This window comes from Neovison vison, chromosome 1 (assembly GCF_020171115.1).
Source record: "Neovison vison isolate M4711 chromosome 1, ASM_NN_V1, whole genome shotgun sequence".
Classification (NCBI taxonomy): Eukaryota; Metazoa; Chordata; class Mammalia; order Carnivora; family Mustelidae; genus Neogale; species Neogale vison.
This window is the reverse complement of record NC_058091.1, coordinates 81715185-81736954: the sequence shown is the minus strand read 5'-3', so window position 1 is coordinate 81736954 and position 21770 is coordinate 81715185. Positions and strand designations below refer to the sequence as shown.

Here is a 21770-nt window from a genome sequence, read left to right as displayed (position 1 = left end):
TAGTCTGGAAGTATGGAATCACTATATTGTACACTTGAAAATAGTATTACACTGTATGTTAACTAACTGGAATTTAAATAAAAACTTGTAAAGAGAGAAGGGAAAAAAAGATAATTATGAAATAGCATTCCTTTGTGTTTTTTTGGTTGTTAATATTTTATCATTTCTTTTTGGATATAGAAATGTATGCAAAGAAAGGTAAGTCTCCTAAAGATTAATGACTGAATCAGAAGGATTTTTGTTCTTTATCCTTTATTTAACAGCCCCAATTGTGGACCTCTGTTATCACACTTCTCTCTTTTATTACTCCAACAACCACTTTGCTAAGGAGTTAAGCCACCAGAAAACTATTGGAGAATTATTTTGTCGATATGTTTCATGCTATATGACCACAGGGAAAAGGCTGGAGCCAAAAAAAATCACCAAAAAGTAATAGCCTGTTTACTAACAGAAGCTCTCAAATGTTTATTTCCTTCTGTAGTTACAGATGCAGGGATGAGATCTCTACCCGTGGCAATTCCTGTCATCGACCCTCATTAATATGTTGTTTAAAAAAAAAAAAAAAAGACAAAACTGTTGTTATGGGGGGTCCCCCCATAACAACAATTTGAGTGACCTTGAGCATATCACTTCATCTCTTGAAACTTCTGAGTACCCAGCCTTTAAATAAAGGCAGCAGGGGGAGTCTAGTTGATTCTAAACTGAGGGACGGTTGTAAGTATATACGAGCATTTGTTTTAGTGGCCAGTGTCCAGCAATGCTGAAAGCCCTGCAGAGATCATGGGGCAATCCTGCCTATTACACTGCCCCATCCAAAATGCCAGTAGCGCCTGAATTAGTCCTAATGTCCTTCTTATAGTCAGTGATACCAAGTCAAGTACCTATCCATTCATTAATTCATTTAGCCACCCATTATTGATCCCCCACTGTATGCTGGGCACCAAGCTTCCCTAGCTGAATATTCCAGAAACCCTGGCTTGAACTGTATACTTCTTTATTCTTTCCTTTTCCGTTTAAAGGTATTCCCCATCCATAGGACCACCAGCCATGTACAAATAAGGATTTTTCAGTTCACCCTTTAAAGGAATAGATCCCAGAACCCATCCAGCTCTTTGGGGTTTCTTACGACATTGAGAACCAAAAACGCTCACTCAGTCCTCCCCAAAGTTTGAACGATGGCCTGGTTAGCCTTTCATAATTCAGGAACAGAAGCCCTCAGCTCCCCTGACCAAGGGCTTCCAGCGGGACAATGAAATCCAAATTGTGGAGCTTGTAGCTTAATATTTCAACTGTTGATTCAATCATTTCTAATTTTTAAAACAAGACACACCAACTGTTTTTTGTTTTGTTTTGTTTTGTTTTTTGTCCAGTGAATAATTTTCACTGGCAAACTCAAATTTCCTAATATACTTCAGTGGCATTTGAAGCCTGTTGTACTAACTGCCTTAGAGCATTTTACCATATCAAATAGGATCATTAACTTGCTAATTAACTGTGCAGTAAGCAAGCCTGTGCTATTGGGCAATACTAGCAGCCCCCACCCCAATACAGAGTCCCTCAGGGGAGTGCTGTGACCTATAGACTCAGACCCCAGGCAACAGACTTACTCAGCATTCACTGGGCCCTTCCTGGAGGGGTGGGGGGCAAGGGAAAGCTTATAATTCTGATTGCTTGTGTTGCAAAGGAGACCGAGCACAAAGAAGCCCGAGAGTCTGCCAATCACAAAAACCTTTTGGGAAGGAGGGGATTCTGAGTGCTGTTTATGGTCCCCAAAGTCATGCTGATGGGCAGGCATGCTTTGCAAATATACAAGTATTTTTCATCCTTTAATGAATCTTGGATGTTACTGATCATTAAAAATCCTATATGTACTTGTTCAGTCACTATCATTGGGATACTGCTCATGAACACAGCAGGGTCTGGGTACTGAGAATGTACTCCTGCTCTCATAGACCTCTGGACGCATACGGAAGTCAGACATCATGCCAATAATTCTGTACTCATTACGTATTGTTGCAGTCAACACTATCAAGGACATAGTACACAAGGAAAGCATGGATGGACCTGACCTAGCCTAGGAACCCACGAGGCTTCCTTGAGAAGACAGTATATAAGTGCAGGCCTGAAGGAAAAGGAGGCAGGAGTTCGGGAATTCAGATGGGGCATTCCTGAGGAAGGGGGATGCATGATTAAAGACCCTGAGACAGGACAGAAAGGCTTATTCCAGGTAAGATAGGATGCCAGCTTAGTCCAGGTGGCAAAAATGGGAGAGAGTGGCATGAATGCGCTTGAGATGTTTAGAAGATGGAATTGGCAGCACTTGGTAATTGACAGGATATAGGCAGTAAGAGTGGAGGAGTACAGGATCACTGCCCTGCATCTGACTTGGGATGCTGAAGTCCCTTGTTTAGGATTCTAGCAGAGGAGTGGTATGGGGTGGTGGGACAGAATCACCAGTTTCTCATTTGGTACCTGGACTTGGAAGTCCTGTGGGACGTAGTTTGTCTAGTGGAGATCCTGCCTTGCTGGAGTATCCAACGATCACTGTGTTTTACTAGGATGTAGTAGAAACAACCTGCTCGGGGGGGGGGGGGGGGCAGAGCATGTGTTTGGAAGCACGATTACAGACCAGCATGGAGACCCTTGTAATTTATAAAATGTTTTCTCATGCTTTATGTCTAAGCTTCTCGGTCCATTTTGGAGGAAGTCAGTGAGTTATTCTCTTCATTATACTAGCAAGAAATTGAGGCTTCCTGAGTTTGTGATTTGCCTGAGTTCACGATACTCTGAGGAAGGATATGGTACTCAAATTCCAACCTCTGGACTCCAGTCGCAACGGTCTCCTCGTTTCACCACGTTAACTTGCTCCATGATTAGGGCCAACTCTCTACCAACTCCTGGGGCTTCCTTGTCAGATGGAATCTCACTATTAGCACAAACTATGTAAGAAATGAAATAAAAATCTTTTTCTATCCTCTTTATTCCCCCCTCTTTATTGTTTTACAACAAAATTTTTAAAGTATTGTAAACTCGAAAGTCATTTTGTGTTTATATTTAGAGCAAATATGTTTACAAGTAGCAAGGAGACAGTTATCTGGGAGAAATTTAAGTTCAACTTTTGTCTAAATTCTAGTAATTTATAAAACATGGTAAGACCTCTGCCTCTTCACCTCCCATCCCAATTTACTCCTAAAAGAGTGGAACCATCTAAAACGGCTCCGCGTGTTCTTCCCTCGTCTGAGGTGTTCTGGGGGAGTCTGGGCACCGAGAAAGATGGGAGGCAGACCTGCCCCCAACCTAGTTGGGGCAGGACTCTGTTCACCACCATCCTGTCTTATCCATTGGCCTTCTGCCCTTTCCCTCACAGCTTGGGAGATGTTTAAGTAGTTTGTGCTTTTTTCAGAATCTGTTTAACTGAATCAGTTCTGGGTCTACACAGACACTCAGGTTCAGGGGAAATACCTTCTCTACAGGGCTGAGTTATTTTTCTTTATTATATGGGAAACTTCTTCCTGAACATCCTATTGTTGCTAACCTCACTCCTTCCCTATAGCTCTTGGACTGCTTTGTGATCCCCGTGGTGATTTTGCTCTCCTGGTTCTTCCTGCTGATTCGGTACAAGGCTGTGCATTTCCTCGGCATTGTGGTCTGCATCCTGGGAATGGGCTGCATGGCAGGAGCGGATGTCCTCGTGGGAAGGCATCAGGGAGCAGGTGAGTCCCTAGGTGTTTGCCCCATTATGTGCCCATATGTGTGAGGCCAAGACAAGATGTGGAATGTTCGTGGTAGGGTAGGAACAAGGAAGCTGGGTTCCCAGTGTCTGTGTCTGAGTCATGGTTGTTCCTCAGCACCTTGAATATGGCATGTGGGAGGTGCTTAATCCATGTTTCATGAGTAGATGAAAGAGGCAAAATACAAAATTTCTGCTCTTTCTGCAAATATTCAGAAACATTCAGATGGTGTTTAAAATTGGGGGTTAGAACCCATTTGGAGGCTCTTTGGGAAGGTCATTACTGCCTGGCCCAAACCACCTGGTTAGACATGGTGTTGGTGGTCCTCTCTTGAAGTGCAGGGGCCTGCACCAGCCCGACCCTCCAGCTCTTTCTTTCTCAAGTCAAGGAAAGACTGAGTTCTCAAACCACTGGGTGAAGGTTGGTATATAAGCTAAGAGTGGATATTTGAAGTTTGAAGACTAGATTGAGAATACATAATATTTTTATGGAGGGGAAGCTAAATTTAGTCTCCTTGTGCATGATTTTTTTTGTTTGTTTATTTTTTTGGTAGGAAGGATTTGTGGTTATCAATCACAGCTTGTAGACCTGTAAGGTAAAGCTTCAAGATTTACTCATCAAATTGCGATAAATCTGATTGGGATCCTGATTCAGGATCATGAGGATGGTTTCCAGAGGAACCTTTTTTAAGCCTTGCAGTTCTTTAAAATGTACAAAAATTCTTTTGCTACATAAGGTTTTGAAGAACAGGGAAAAAAAATGACCTCCTTTGTTAATATCAAGAATAGGATAGAAAGTATTCCCATTTCTATAGTTCTTGGACTTGTCCTTCCTTCTAGGGAATTAGATGATAATCAAAATTGGGATGTTTGTCATAATGAACCTAGGTTGTATGAAGTGCCTAGGTTGTAGGAAGTGTAGGAAATAAATACATTTTATCTTTTCAAGTTGTATCATAGAACATTGTAGCTGAAACAGACCTTGTTCAGAGAAACTTCTTGTGACCCACAAGAACGCTAAGAAACGGGGAAGCCAAGTTGCCAATGTCACAGAGCTACCAGAGCCGGTCTAGAATAGAACCCAAGGCTCTTGAACTCTGGGGGAGGCTTCCTTCCCTCTTCCACATCTCTGGGAGCTAAAGATACAACACGGAGTAAAAGAGAGAAAGCCTTGGGGGTCCTCACAAACCCACTGCCTACACAGCATAATCAACCCTACCTTAACAGATGGGCTAAAATACACACACCAGCTTCTCCCAGATTCTTTTCTATGAAACACTGGTTCATGGGATATCAATAGGTATCATGTGAAAGGGCCAGCTTTATGCTGTATGCCCATGTGATCCTGATATGGATAATCTCTTTGGAAAAATCAGATAGTTTTTGTTGTTGTTGTTTTTGTTTTGTTTTGTTTTGTCTGATATAATATGGCTAGTGGCTCTGAAGTTATAATTTAATTACACTTTTTTTTTTTTTTTTTTTTTTCCTCTGCTTTACTGGAAGGACAGAAACATAGACTAAGCAGAACCGTCTGCCCTCCTTATTTATGAAAATTCTGCTTTGCTGAACCTTAGCCACTGGACCATCTGCTGTCATCTTGCATTTCCTGGTCAAGGAGGACCATTGCCCTGACAATCTGAATGTTCAAAGCCCAGAATGTTAAGCTAAATTGAATTGATTTCACTAGACTGTATTCACTTCTTCTAGGGACAAAAAAATATCTTCTTGATTTCAAACGCAGTATTAGGAGAGGAGTGATACTATTAAAGAAAAGAAAGTAAGTCCAATTGAGGATCTTCCGAAAGAAATAATTTTTAAAAAACAATGCAGAGTAGCTCAAACACACTAGAGCAGGTTTTATCTGTTTAAGACTCACAGCACCCTCCTTTTTGTGATATGTGAAGTCTTCGTGTTAACAATTAAAATTTATCATCACAGAGTACCTTTCGTGCTAAAGTAATGGGGCCCAAGTACATGGTATGGTGTTCTAAAGGCAGCTCAAATATAGGATCCAAGGGCTTATTTTATAAAATACATTAGACAAAATAAATAAGGCAGCAATTTAAGCTGTCACGCAAAATGTTTTGGAAAAAGAAAAAAAAATCTGGTTTTAAGGACGATCTAATATTAACAGTGGCGCGCATCACTATGCAAAATAGTCCATTTGTTTTCACCTTGACAGTAGAATTGGCTCAGTGTTATTACTCACCAGGGACAGAAATTTTTTGAAATACTTCAGTCACTCATCAGAACCTCAGTCAGGCATTCAACTCAATATAAATCATCATCCCCCAATCAAGAGCTTTTCATAGGAAAAGAGACTGACTTCATCCTTTTTTTATTGCTCGATCCACAGTTCACCTTAGCTTGGGATTTTGAAAATTCTCTCCTCAAGCACAGGGATAACGGCCTGTTCAAAGTTCCTCTGACTTCATTATAATTTAAGTAATTGCTCTCATTCTTCTTGTTAGGATGTTTCTTCCTCATTTTGATTTAAGCCTCGCTAAAGGAAACGTCACAGATGGCAGCAGGATCAAAATGTCCATATCAGGAATCATGCTTCTGAGGAATCTTTGCCAACAGCTTTGCCCACCGCAGACAGAAGTGGAGAGAAGGCACCCACAGTCTGTGGCCCTAGGAGGTTCTGCCTCGGTGCCTGGGGAGTGTGCTGTACAAGTGGGAGGGAAAGGGAAGAAAGTCATAAGACTAAGATGAAACTCAATTAAAACGGCTCCTTATGATAAATATATTTCTTGCTCTCCACTATTATCATATTTCGACTATAATACTTTTACTGCATCTTTTAGTTCATTTATTAAAGATTTTAGATACCTATAATGACATTTTTTTCTTATTATTAAACATAATTTTGTAGTTATTTCAAGGATGAGAAAATATATCCAAGGAGGAACACTTTAATTAAATCAGAAACAAAGAGTGACCATTTTTTTGGTGCAAGGCACTTTCCCATGCATTATCTCATTTAATTCTCCTAAATATGCAAAGAAAGTTTTCTTAGTCTCACTTTTGCAGCTGAAGAAATCAAGGCTAATGGAGATGAGAAGTGTGTGCAAGGGCACACCAGTACTAAATGGTGTGGCTTAGATGTGAATCTAGCCAGTATTTTTTCTGCTACAGCACTTGTACTCATTTCTCTATAATCATGACCCTTATAAGAAAGGTACAGCTGTTCTATTGCAGTGAATTAGGAGAAATGACTGTCTCGGGTTGCTCAGTATGATAGAGTTTCCTGAGTTGAGGTAATTTGGTACTAAAAACAAGAGAGTACCAGAAAAACAAGGCAGTTGGTCACATTTAAAACTCAAAAATATTCAGTGGGATGGGTTCATTTTCATAAATTATGTGAATAGTCTTTCAACACTCCAGAATAGTCTAATTCACCATTTATTTCTCCATCTGGTAGTTAAGTAGTGGTTTTCCAGGATGCTGACTCCAGCAAGCTCTCCCACCTTTCAGTGTCTCTTCTCTCTGTGATCCTTACCAGGAGTGGAAATTGGCCTTAGGAAAAGTGACACGGTTAAGGGTACAGTTGACCTTTGAAAAGCATTCATTTGAAATGCAAGGGCCCATTTGTACATGGATATTTTTTTCAATAAATACAGTATGGCACTGTAAATGTATTTTCTCTTCCTCTTGATTTTCTTAACATTTTCTTTTCTTCAGCATATTTTATTGTAAGAATACAGTATATATTACATATACAAAATATGTATTAATTGGTTATATTATTGGTAAGTCCATAGGCTTATTATTGGTCCACAGTAGGCTATTAGTCTTTAAGTCTTTGGGAGGTCAACATTTATATGCAGATTTTTGACCATGGGTTTGGGGGGGGGTGGTCGGCACCCGTATCTCCTGCATTGTTCAAGGGGAGCCTGTAAATATAGACTCTCCCAATGTCACTGCAGAGACATGAATGAAGAGGTCTTTCCCCAAGCCCAGCTCAGATTCTTTTTTGTGAAGTCATTACCTAGAGAATGCTCAATGATCCCAAATGAACACTGAAAACCTGGTTCTGTGGTTTTAGTTGTTCCAGCCAACCTGGGAATCCAAGGCTAACTACCCTGAGGTGTGAGCCCCTTCCCTAGAATCATGCTGGAGAGAGCACCCTTCCTCTCTGGCCTCTCTTGTGCCTCGGAGCTTCATGCCTGCCATGCTCCCATATGCTGAGCTGTACAGGAGGACAGAGCTGGAGACTACTTGAGTACAAGTCCACTCTTCCTTCCTGGCTTCACACTTCCTAGAATAGAATTTGCCTAATGATAAGAAATAGTGGGGTGTAGCACTTATTAAAAATTGGCCAAACTCAAACCAACCAAAAATGGTTTTAAAACAAATAGACATTTTTATGAAAATATAAGAAAATATTAATGTAATAGTGAATTACCTATATTTTCACTCTTGCATTACTTACTTTAGGGGAGTTGAAAGTTTCAACTCATAATCTCTTTCATTCTTATTTTCTAAGCAAGGACATATTTTGCCCACAGTCAAAATAAAGAGTCCCGACTACTTCTGTTACAGCTTCTCTCCCTGTAGAGCAGAGGGTGAAAATTCAGACTAGCTCTGTTTGTGCTACACCATGTTCACTAAACTGTTGGAAAGCACCCTGCAGCAAATATAACATGTACATGTATTAGCATATATTCCTAGACATAGATATAGACAGTAGACACGGGGCTTTGTAGAGATGGTGCATCCTAGAAGCAACTGGTCGCTTTTTTGGGTAAAAGAAGACTTATGGTTGGGCAGACACAGGCAAGATTTTTATACCAGAACCTATCTGGAGCGCAGATAAACATGCTTCACTAGATCTCAGTTGGCAAATTACCGGACTTTTGTAAAAACATTGGAATAGAATAGACAAAGGAAGCTCAATTTTCTGGTGCCAGATTCTCATTAAGAAAATTTTAATGAAGCTGCGTTTGTGTTTCTGATTTCTAGGGGAAAATAAGCTGGTAGGGGACCTTCTGGTCTTAGGAGGAGCCACGTTATACGGTATTTCCAACGTCTGGGAAGAATACATCATCCGAACCCTGAGTCGAGTGGAATTTCTGGGGATGATTGGACTCTTTGGGGCTTTTTTCAGCGGAATTCAATTGTGAGTAAAAATGATAAGAAATTCAGACAGTAGATATTCTTAGGGCTTATTCTAATTATTTTCATTTAGGGTACGGTTTGTCACTTTATTTTATAAAAATCAAGACTGGAAGCCTTTCACTAACCTCCTCCATGAAATCTGAAAACTCAGCATCTTTCTTAGTAAAGTTCTTCAAAACTAAACAAGTTTATTATCAATTATTAGAAAACCACTTAGTGGACTCTGAGCACAATTTACAAGAAAGCAGTAGAAGTACACTGGTTCTCCCAAACCAGCCAGTGGTTTTACTTAGAGAAGTAGAATAGCAAAGCATAAATGCCATGATTGGATGCACTTCTGAAGAGGGACACCTGTTTACTCCTGACCACAACTACTAGGAAGCTCACAGTGTAAGTCTGTCCTTTCACAAGTTCATTCTTTTATTGCTCAAGGATTTGCCTGAAGGAACCATATTTCAAATTCATCTCTTAGAAGTTTGGTGTTCTCTTGTCCTTAAACATATGGAGATAAAACACAGACATTCATCAAGCATCTGAAAGTCCAAAACACCCCACCTGTCTTGATGTATATGTGTCACCACAGACTAGTGGCTCAGAATCATCGTGAGAATAAGTGTCAAACGAAGCACACTTTTCCATCAAGAAGGACCATATGTTTTAGTTTCACGTAAGGGGTGAAGATGGATAGTACAGCCCGCAGTCTGATTTCACCAAATCCCTTTCTATAAGGCAAGTGCCTTGTCATTGTATCAATTCAGTATCTGAAATTATTTATGGAAGATATTTTGGCATTGCCTTAAACATGTTTTGCCCATAGGCTGTTTCCAAGAATCCTCCAAATCTTCGTATCCCAAGACATGGGGGGAAACTCCATAGCAAACAGGGCACGAAGATGGGGAGGGTCTCTGAAAAGGATTTATTTTTGATTCATTTTGAAAGTGGGATGGCATTTTTAAAGCTCCTAAATTTGTTGCTTCAGCTTTGTGAGAGGAAAAGAGATTGCCCTGTTCAACAATTCATAACCAACATTTTGTAGACAGAGGGCTCGTTTTATGGATTCTTATTCCTGAATCCAAAAAATATCCACAGCTATCCAGCACTCATTTGCTTCCGTTGTAGTCCATTTGAGTGACTAGAGCCCCTCAGCGCCACTGCTGGCAAAATCAAAGTGGCACAGGGCTGTGTGTGTCAAATGGGGTATGTTGAGTGTGCCCCAACCAACAGATTTCTGGTAGAGCAGGGCCAGTTTACCCTCCTGGTCCTCTTCTGGAGCTGTGGTTCTCAAAGTGCGTTTTTCTCACCAGCAGCAGCCGCACCGCAGGAGAACTTGCCCCCCTCACACACCCCAGATCTGCTGAACTCGTATCTCTGGGGAAGGAACATGGGAAACTGTTTCAACATGCTCCTCCTATGGCTTTTTGGCACCATAAGGTTTGAGAACCACTGCCCTAGAGAACCCTCAATCAGAAAACTGACTTCGAAAAAAACCTGATTAAACCTGCAAGCACAGAAATTTTCCCTACCTCACCACTGACTTGTCAGAATGCATCTAAGCAAGAAAAAATCAAGGCCTGCAGGCAGACTCTCTGGGGAGAAGGCCAGTGGGAGGTTGGGATGCCACCATGCCCTCACCGCACCTGCAGGGAGGAACCTCAGGTTGCCAAAGCAGACTTCCCTATTCCTGGCCCAAGGTTGTTTTTGCAATTTGGTGGTTGTTTTGTGATTTGCACAAATCTGATAAATGAAAAAATAAGGGGAAAAAAAAAGGCAGGACGCATTATAATCTCGCTCATGGGGTCTGTTTTCTTTGAATCTGCAGAGCCATAATGGAGCACAAGGAGCTGTTAAAGGTGCCCTGGGATTGGCAAATAGGTAAGAGCTTTGCTCACCTAAAAATCCTGTTTTTAGTAAACCTGAGGGATACGTTTGAAGAGTGATGTGGGTGGGTGTGAGGCAGGAAACATGAGAGGATTCAGAATGCAAAGGACAAAGGAAAATGAAATCCCTTGTCATTTTAGGAATTTGTGTACACGGTAAGAGACTAAACTGCATGATTTCTAATGTTTCCTAATTGAGCTACTGCCCATTATCATCGTCAAGATGCCATTAGTGTACACACAGAAGTATGTTATTAGGTTAAAGACCAACCAGAAAGAAAAAATGCTCAGAGGCAGTGGTGGGACATAAATGACAGCAATTTTCTCTAGCCAAGAGACACAAAACTGATGTGATCATTAAAAAGTGGCACTTTAGTAAAGGGGGGAGAAATGAACAAAAAGGCATGAAAGAAAACAATGTAATGGACATTTTGAGCCCATAAAAACCTTTTCAGAAGGGAGCACTTTGCACATAAGAAACGGTTAATTGATCTCCAAGTAGACTGGGTGGAAAATACCAGACACGCTTCGAGCAATTTAATGGTCATCCAGGGTATCTCAGATTCCACCTGTTCTGAAAATCACTTTTCTTTAAAAAAAAAAAAAAAAAAAAATGGGACAAGGATTTAAGATCCTAGGTGATTGCTGTAAAGATCACACAGCAAGCCCTGAAAGGTAATGGTATTTAAAACCTTCTGCCTAGATACCCCTTCAGTGTCTATACCAAGATGCATGGTATGAGGCCAGTATGACAGCAATGAGCACAGGGCGTGGCTTATAAGGGTGCTTGGAAAACACACACTGTGATTGTGAGTGCGGGCTGAAGCCAGATCACCCACACGGAAGGAGGCTGCTGGAGACCCCTCCAGCTTATGTGAGTTTTGATGAGATTGACGGCTTTAGTCAAATTCTTCTTCCACCAGCAGGGACAGCAATGACCTAAGCTTCCCGGCACCGCCTTACCTACCCCTGACCTGAAAGTATCCAAGGCCAGCTGGCTGCTGACATGAATCCCTCTGAAGGCACCCCGCCAGCTACAGAATCATGTATGACTCTCCCTAGGGGTTATCACTAGTGACTTCAAGAGCTGCCGCCTCTTGTGTCTGTCACAGAATCCTGCCATTTAGGTTTCTTGTGTGTTTTGCTCTAGAATGTTACCATTCAATGAAAATCACTAGAAGAGAGGGGGTGCGAAGAGGAGAGGAGGGGCAGCGGGGAAAGGAAACCAGCTGCAGGTTACAGTTGCATTTGCTTTTGGGACTCTCGGAGCCAGGAAACAAAATGTGACCCGTGCTTGGTAACACTTCACACGCAGTGGTGTAAATTCATTTCATATTGATAGTCATGGCAATGATAAAAAATAATTTGTCCTCTAATGATATGGATGTCATATGCATCTCCACTGAGGTTCTATTCTAATTCAGTGTTAGTTAAATGTGGCGTCCAAAGGTAGTTTTACTCTTAACTCTCCTGTTGTCATTAAACTGTCAGTCCCCTGTAGTCCCCGCTGATGGAAGGTGGGATAAAAGGAATACATTATAGAGCCATCAGTTTAATTCCTGGCTGGAGAGGAGGCTGAACTGGGCAAGAAAGAGATGCATTGTTTTCTTTCCAAAACATCGATAGGGTTGGGTTTGAGATTTTTTTACACAAGGGCTGCCTCTGTCCTCATTACCTTATCCTGACCAGCTACACAGTGTCATGGTTTAGCTCAGTTCTGGGCACATAACGTTCAGTGAATAAATGTTTACTATAAATGAGTGAAGGGCAAGCAAAGGTGATAGGGCCTGTTCGGCCCCTCTCCTCTTTCAAAACCTAGAGAACAGGGGAGTGGTGGGGGGATAGCCGGAGTCTAGGCTTGACATCGCCCTCTCGTTCCTGGGAACTGGGAGATACCATACTAGTTCTAGGGACCAAGAGGTCGGGAGATGTGGCGGGAGGGCAGGGGGCGGTTTGTGTGGCAGTGTCCTCCCTAGCATCCCTGCACTCCTTGGGAAGTCACCCAAGAGTGCTGAGCTCTGATCGCTGTCTCTGGTGGAAAGCTCACAGCATCTTAGGTAAGAGACCAAAATCCAAGACTCTTCCTTTCCCACATCTGTCAGAACATTTCTCTCCCTCCCCTATCTCCACCTCAGCAATCCCCCTCACACGGTCTCTCGGACAGCTCAGATATTTGACATTTTATCAAAGTAAAAAGATTTTTTTCCTACAGAGCAAATGGGATAATAAATGTATTTTATCTTTTCTGTACTCGGAAGGCACTTTTTAAAACAGATTCCATTATTTTCCTATAACATTTGCAAGATGCAGAGAGTAATTCAAAGCAAGAAGACCACCTTAATTGTTGTGTGCTTCAATTCTTTGTTTTACCCTACCCAGCGGAGAGCCTGGGTCTGATTATGCAATCGTTAAGTTCCAGTAAAATGTTCGACCTAACAGAGCTCAAATGTCCTGTGGAGCAGGTGTGTTCGAATCACTGTCAGAAATCTAGTAAATGGCTTCAACATTCCCTTTATCCCGTTTGCCATATTGTGTTAAAGGACCTGTGAGCAGATACCAACTGGTGCGAGAGCCAAACGTCAAAGGAAAGGAAAACTGTGCTCTGGGACAGAGAGCACAGGTTCGCTGTACGCAGGGGTCCCTTCTTGGCTCTTGTGGGTGATGCGTGTTTTGGTTTGGGTTTTGGTTTTCTCCTGGAGGCCGAAATAAGAGATTGACCTTTCCCTGAAGATGGAGTAATGGGACCACGGAGCAGGAAGGAACTTCAGGATAATTAAGAACGTACCTTTTTTACCGAGGCTGAATCAGAGATCTGGGGAGGTGAGGCCACGGAGGAGGCCAACGGCTGCCTGTGGGTGGAGGTGAGGGGGGCGGGGAGTGGAGGGACTGATAGGGTTGCTCATTCTCTGAGCAAGCCCTGCCCACCTCCGGCGCTTGCCTACTCAGCCTGATGCACATGGGCTAAGAAGCCGTCTTTACGAGTTAAAAATGTTTTTAAATATCTAGTATACTCAAAGGAAAGTGAAAGACAGAACATCAGTGGGATCCCAAAGGGATGAGATAAAACATATTCAGCATACACGGACGCATACTATATACACGTGTGTGTCATATCTATCATATCTAAAGGTATGTCATAAGTCATGCCTCATGTATTTATCATGTATGTATTATATATAAAATGAGATGCTCATTAGAATCACATCAGATGCTCCATCGAAGCCCTGTTTCTCTTCATAATAATCAAACAATATGGACTGGGGGTATATGCTTAGAATTGAAAGTCCGACAGCCTGTGTCCTGAGGGCAAGTTACTCAACCTCTGTATTCTGGTTTTCCTGTTTATCCACAGACCTATTTCTGACCCTTCCTCTGCTGTGCTCTGCAGAGGCTGACTCACGCAAACTACACTTCCCAGGCTGTGCTGTTCAGTGGCTTCCACCTAGATTTGGCCAACGGGAGGCAGCAGGAGATCGGAGGGTGGGAGGAAGAAAGAAATCAGGCTGCGTCTCCTTGTTTCCCTCCGTTCGGGGTCAGGTCTCTAGAAAAGGCTGAGTGTCCTCTGAGTGGTTGACTGTCCCTTTGCTGGACTTTTCCTACCTTCTGACCCCTGAGCACATTGCCTCCTGCCTGGATCTCTCTAGCTCCAGGAGTGTGAATAACTTCCTGCTACTGCTAATCTCTGGGATGCCTCATCACCCCTTTCCCCCCATCACCCACTCAAGCACCTTTGTGACTTGTGCCCCATATTAAATGTCCTCTATTGAACCTGAGGTATGGACTGTTTCTTAACTGATACACTCTTTCAGCCTGTTTCCTTTCCTATATAAATAGGGTAACAATAGTAATGGTCTTTTCTATGGTTGTAGATATTTGTTAACGTATCTAAAGTACAGGGCACATAGCAAGCACACAATCGATATGAACTGATAGTATTCTTTATCATTCCTTTGACTTAAATCTCTTTAATGCATGAGGAAAACAGCTCCCGAACGCTGTCTTTTGTGAGAGAAAGCACGGCAAGTAAGAAATGGCTCTACACACACCTTGTCTGCAAAAGCAGTTGTTGCAGCCATTAGAGAGCTGTCAGTCAAAAAAATCACTCAGTTCCTTTGTTTGATCACATTGATTGACAGTTGGAAAGCCCCGCACAGACAGTGCGCTGGGTCTTCAGGTGTATTGCGCACATCCACGAGCCAGCTCGCGTCCACCTCCGAGCAGCGTGTCAGCAAACTGCAGTAACCCTGCACGCCTGCCTCGGTCTGATCCTGAGTCCCAGTGGCTGAGCACACTCTGCTCTCAAAACAGGATGTTCTCACGCAAAAGCATCGGTTGACCTAGCAAAGTGGTGAGCTGTGATGGCGTAGATATTCCATCCCTGTCTCCCTAAATTTAATTTCTGCAGTTTTCAAAAAATACGTTTAGAGAGTTTGAGCTTGAAGCACCCTGACGTTGCCCAATGAGTAGAAGGAAACTTTGCCGTGGGTCTCGTTTGCTCTTCCGTGGCTCACCAGCCATATGGCCACTTCTCTGAGCCCGCTAATTACATACCCAGCTCCTTGCTGGACAGATCCTCTTGGTTGATGCCTAAGCGTCTAAAAACTAAAAGGAAGCTTTTTATTTCCCCTGAAAACCTGTCTGCTCTCAGTTCTCTGCATCTTGGTAAATGGCACCATAATTCACACAGTTTCTAAACTAACTCATGAGATCCCCTGGGTATCCCTGATGGCCCCAGACTATCACCAGGGCTTGCTGGGTGTCCACAGACCCAGCCACTCTCCTTCACCTCCACTGCCGTCCTGAGCAGAGCTGCAAGAATCCCTTGCCTGGGCTGGGACACTGCACTGCTGGTCTGGATGCTCTCTCCTGCCAGTCCTTTCTTGGCAGCAGGCAGAGCTCTCGTTTGAAGATGTGGATCCGGTGTTAGCCTTGTTACCAGCTCCTTAATGGCTTCCTATTACAACTAGAACGAGATGTCAATTTCCTTCCTAGACCTACACGGCCCTGCATAATCCATCCTCTGCCTAATTTTCCACCTTCGTCCCTTCCTACTGCCCCATTCTGTTCATTCTCCCCAGATGTCCTGGCCCATGGCAGCTCCAAGAACATGTGCGGCCCTGTCATCAGGGTTTTTCATTTGCAGAGCTCTCTACCTAAAATGTTCTTGCCCTGGGTCCTCCCTGGCCATTTCCTTTTAGTCCTTCAGCATTCAAGGTAAATTCCACTTGCACAAAGAAGACCTAGCCAGTCCCCCTTCCTGAAGCAAGCCCCCTGCCATTCCCTAAAATGAACCCTTTGACCCCCCCTCTTAGCACTAAAGCAATTCTAAGCTTCTTACCCATTCTGTTTTCCATAGCTTTGCTAGGCAAGGGTACAGTAAATTCTCAATGAATACATTTGAATAATAAGTGAGTATAAAACATCAGATCCCACATGTGAGGTGGGATCAGTGCCAGATAAGGTATACCAGGTAAGGTGATAGAAGGGTAGGATTCTGGAACTTTCTAGCTCAATCATATTTAATCTAAATCACTGATGCAATTTAAAAAGAAAAAAGGCGCTGGTACCTGGACTATGTTCTGACCAAGTTTGATTTTTGTGGACTTTTAGTAGATTAGTTTAAGGATATAGCTTTTTCTTAGTCTTTTAATCCCAGATTTTTTTTGAAGGAACACCGCACTAAATTTATGTCTTTTCCTGTATTGTTTATAAATTATTTAGTATTGCACTTTTAGTAACTTGGTTAAAAGGAAAATGAATTATAAGTAGCATGAAACCCAGTTACAGGAGAAGTGACTGTTTTTAGGGAATTAAAACTTGTGATGGAGAGTCAGAAGATATCTGATATTACTATGACAGAATATCCAGAAGAGGACTTGCACTTGACTGAGCTAGGAAAGTCGTTCTTCTAGTTTCCTCTTAGGGCATTTCCACCACACTAGAGGGGGCTGTTGTACTGAGTTTGCTTACTTAATGTTCAGAATAATCTTTTCATATAGATTTGCCATGGCTTTCCTTACACTGAGAATCCAAAATGTATAGGATGATGATTTATGCTCTTACATACTTCTCATATGGGAAACCAAATTTCTCTTTGGAGGAACCACTAGTCTTCATAGTCAAAGGGACTAAGTAGGTGTCGAGTATCTATGAAATCCTCCCCAATTCATAAGATTCAGATAAAGCTATCATCTCACAGCCCACATCAGACACATTTAATCAAAGATTCCTTTGGAAAGGTTGGAAGCTTTAATTGCATTAAAATGCCCAAAGATCCACTGAATTATTTTACTTATGCTTATTCTATGCTTTATTCTGTCAAGGTAGACAATAAGCCTTACTTTTGTAAGTATTATATCATTTGTATTATATCACCACCTAGTAAAAGGTGAACCACATTCTGCATTTAGCCATGAACTCCTGCTTGGGACCCAACAAAATTGTGCACTTATGGAATTAGTATGAACAATTGTATGTCTAGTTAAACTGAGAAAGAATTTTAGAGGATGAGAATCTGACCCTATAGCACTTTAAGGACTTTTTAAAAAAAACTTTGTTTTACGACACTTAACTCTCTGATAGTCTATGAAGCATTTAGTTAACGATGTCTAGAAGAGCAGAGCCTACATGTGAGAACCTGCAGTGTGCTAGGGAAGGTGATGGGGAAGTAGGACTCTGTTTATTGGGGTATAGGACTGAGCGGGTATAGGACTGAGAGGGATGCACAAATCTGGAAGAAATCCACAGGTTGTCTTGGGCTCAGAGAATGAAGTGGTCTGCCCAAGGCCACCCAATTAGGATTCCAGTTCTGACCTAGTCCACATCACTGTGACATGTGAGCCCTTCGGTCTTGAAGACTATATAGTTATATATATATAGTTATATATACATATATATATATATATATATTCATAACTGTGAACAATACATGGAACCTAGTAGTTCCCATTTTGCAAACAAAAAAGAGACTTTAAAAAATGCTTTAAAAGACATAGATAGGAAAAGTAGAGTACAGCACCATTGGAAACAGAATTAAGAAGGCTTGGCCCCATATTCTGACTCCAGCCACTAGGAGGCACTCCTTCCCAGAAGAAGCAAAAGATCGGCTAATGAGGTGGGAAGCAGAAAGTTCATTTCCCACATGAAGATTTTTACTTTTTATTTTATGTTTTAGCGGCCTATTACCCAACAATAAAATCCACTAGCAGAGTGGAGTAAAACTCTCTGTGTCGTGGTAAACAGCACGAGCCAGTCCCCTTCTCCCCGGTGCTGGGGTCCTCAGAGGCCCCCAGAGGATGCTGTCCATCACCCCTCTTCCCTTTCCCCACAGGACTGCTCTACGTTGGCTTTAGCGCCTGCATGTTTGGCCTCTACAGCTTCATGCCAGTCGTCATAAAGAAGACCAGTGCCACTTCAGTCAACCTCTCCCTGCTCACAGCAGATTTGTACAGCTTGTTCTGCGGACTGTTTCTCTTCCACTACAAGGTAAGTTGAGCCACTGCTCCCCTGTGAAGACAGTACTTGGTGGGAAATACACATACAGGTGGAAATGCCCTGTGGTGGAAAGCCCCAATTTTCTGTAAGGAAGTAGGAGGGCAACTCTGCGCTCGCCAGTGCCCCCGACCCTCCTCCCCACTCTGGATCTGGATATTCACATTTCCACTGGAACACAGAGGCAAGAGACCCGTAACTACAGCCACTTAAAAGGAAAAAAGATAAGGAAGGGCTTTTGGATCATGGGAGACAGTTTTTTTCTGATATCATTCAGCCCAGAAGCTAATCTTTTTCCAGCCTAAAACTAGGAAGATGGACACAATTCCCAAACTAGAACCACAAAATGGATTCTAGCAAAGGCACTGGCAGGGCACATTCTCTTTGGAGCAGTGATCTAGTGCCTGCAATTTCTGTTTTGCTATTTTCATAGCAAGCATGAATGGAAAATGCTAACACACTGGAAATACTGTTTCTTCACTGAAAGATTAGGGCTTGGAGTCAATGAATGCAGAGATCTTGTGAAGGATTTGCAGCTCAGAAATCAGCCCAAGGAAAAGAAGGAAGTGTTCGTTCTAAAGATAGCAGTCTCTTCAAATGCAAGACAACCCACGCTCACCCACACACACGGCAGGCAGACCTCATCCGTTTGGGCTCCCTGAATCCAGATGCTGTCTTAATAAACACGGCACTCACTTCAGACATTAACAATCGATTAGGATTGGTATAGGCGAAGAGACCCAGTTCCCATTCCTTAGCTAGTCCTATTAGATAAGGATCAGTGGGGACAATGACCAGGGTGAAAAAGGATGAATATGAAGTATCCAAACCAGATAAGACCAAACTAGGACAGGGTAAAGAAGAGGCAGAAGAAAGAGAGATTACTCCAACCACTTCCAGCCAAAGACTTCACCAGTGATGTTACAGATAACACCACCAGCCCATGGGTGTGGCCAGCTGAAGGGGTCTCTTGGTGGGCAGGACATCTTCAACCAGGTCAACCCAGGTTTGGAGGTTCCCTGTACTTGAAATGACCCAAGGCAAAGCAGCAGAAGTGAGTAATTGGAAATATGACTGGGTAAGCCAAAGTCATAGCCAACGACCAGACTCAGTAGGGCAGACAGGGGTGGAAAAGTGGTCACAAACAAGGTTCGCAGAGAGGACCAGAAGCATATCTGGAAGACAAAAGGTGGAGAAAGTGGCCATGGCAGAGCACAGGGTTCAAGTGCCGAGTCCCTGTTTTACAAGGAGCCCTGTGCCCAGTGTGGTGGCAAAAATGACAGCTGAAAGAAACTGTGTGGGACTGCACAGCCTTTATACATTGTTTGTCATTGGTTTTGTCTAGATGGTCCCATCTCTGTCTCCTGAGCACACCCTGGTCCTCATGAGGGCAGGAAGTAGACTCACAGCACATTCCCCCATTGCTCCCTACTGCAAGGCTAGGAGGACCAGCTTCCCCAAAAAGCCCCCAGCAACACACCCAACTATTTTCCAGAGCCCTGGTCTTACCATGTGGCACTCTGGCCGCCATTTTCCTTCTCTTACTCTATGGTCAGGCATCTATAGCTAGTGTGTTCCCAAGCATGACTTGGATTCCCTGCAGTGATTCCTGTGGTTGTTTTGAGAAGTTCCTGAATTAGACAGATCCCCTGAATTCTCCTTAAGGAAAGATGATTGAAAACTGTTGTTGTGACTGAGGACTGCAGGTTCTTCTCAGGCTGCCAAGATCCAGTCCGGCCCTTAGCATTCCTGAGAGTCTCCTTTCCCCAGGGGGACTGGCTCACCCTTCAGATTCACGGGCCACACCTCTGAGCCACGGAACTGGAATCTAGGGTTGTGTCTGGGGGAGTTTGTGCTATCACTAGGCTCCTCTGTGAAACTGATGTTCTCTGACAACTGAGAGGGACACCTGAAGAGCGCCCATTCCTACTGGAGTGTCTCTCCTGGCGCTTGCACAGACTTCTGGTTAGACCAGGGGCTCTCCCCATCTCCCCCTCGCCTAGCCATTGTGGGTTACTACGTACTTAGGATAAGGGAATTTGCTGAAGAGGAAGCTGTGTAGTACCCTACATCATGCCATCGGAAGGGAGGCTGTGTTAGCTGAAAATTGAATGTTTGTGGTCATCAATTCGGAGATATCATGGTTGTTTTACTTCTTAAAGCAATGTTTCACTACATACATATATTGTGTTGCTATCTAACAGACACATTTCTTTAATGCAATGATGGATTCAGTGCAACAAGTATTTTATCTCATTAAAATTGATTCCTATTGTCTTTTTTAAAAATAAGCTTTTAAGATAATAACAGATACACGTGCAGTTTTCAGAAATAATACAAGGAGATCCCCATTTGCCCTTTACCTAGTTTCCCCCATTGGTAACATCTTGCAAAACTATAACACAACATCAGGATATGAACACCGAGGCCATGGGGACACAGAACATTTCCCCCCAACAAGGGCTCACATTTCCTTTCACAGCCAGACCTACTTGCCTCTCCCCCACCTCCATAATGCTGCAGAATCGTGTTTCTGTTCCCCGTTTCTCTAAATTTGTCACTTCAAGAATGGTATGTACAGTGTATAACCTTTTGGCTTTGACCTTTTTCACTCAGCATAATTAGAGATCCACACATATTGTTTCCTATGTCAGGAGCCCATTCCTTTTTATTGCTGAGTGCTATTCTATAATATGGATATACCACAGTTTATTTAACCATTCCCTCAGTGAAGGACATCTGGCTTTTCTCTTTTGGGGCTATTACAAATAAAGCTGCGCCGGACATTTATGTACAGGTTCTTCTATAAACAGTTTTCAGTGCTTTGAAATAAACACCCAGGAGTCCACTTGCCAGGCATACGGCCTTAACATGTTTAGTGTTTTTTTTTTTTTTAAAGATTTTATTTATTTATTTGACAGAGAGAGATCACAAGTAGATGGAGAGAGAGGCAGGCAGAGAGAGAGAGAGAGAAGCAGGCTCCCTGCTGAGCAGAGAGCCCGATGCAGGACTCGATCCCAGGACCCTGAGATCATGACCTGAGCCAAAGGCAGCGGCTTAACCCACTGAGCCACCCAGGCGCCTCACCTGTTTAGTTTTGTAAGAAACTGCCAGACTGCTTTCCAGAATGGTCTTTTGTCTTTTATTAGACATACATATTCGTTGTGAGAAAAAGTCAGAAAATATAGATAGGTACTGTTATACATTGGTACAGTTTTATAGTATACACATTAATATTATGGTAACTAATATTACAATATAGACAATGTTCTACTCCTTCCCTTTACTCTCCGTGTGCTTACAGTCGACTCCTTACCTCTTAGTTCTTGAATAAACACTGCCTTGTAGTGTTCTTTAATTCTTTTATGAACAATAGTATTTACTATCTACAAAAAAATAAGTTAAATACTCAACTTTAATCTTAATAATAATAATAAACCCTTCCCCTTGCCTATTTTCTTTTCTTTTTTTTTTTTAAGATTTTATTTATTTGACAGAGAGAGATCACAAGTAGGCAAAGAGGCAGGCAGAGAGAGAGGAGGAAGCAGGCT

General features: G+C 42.6%; 1 protein-coding gene across 1 annotated transcript in view; it reads left to right on the top strand.

The window, feature by feature from the left end:
- The window catches only part of SLC35F1 (solute carrier family 35 member F1), a 387220-nt gene that overhangs the window by 341085 nt on the left and 24365 nt on the right, over positions 1-21770 (top strand). The window contains exons 4-7 of the mRNA XM_044249958.1: positions 3554-3713; positions 8696-8852; positions 10671-10723; positions 18059-18213. Of these exons, the coding sequence (XP_044105893.1) occupies positions 3554-3713; positions 8696-8852; positions 10671-10723; positions 18059-18213 (525 nt within the window). The remainder of the gene's footprint in view (positions 1-3553; positions 3714-8695; positions 8853-10670; positions 10724-18058; positions 18214-21770) is intronic.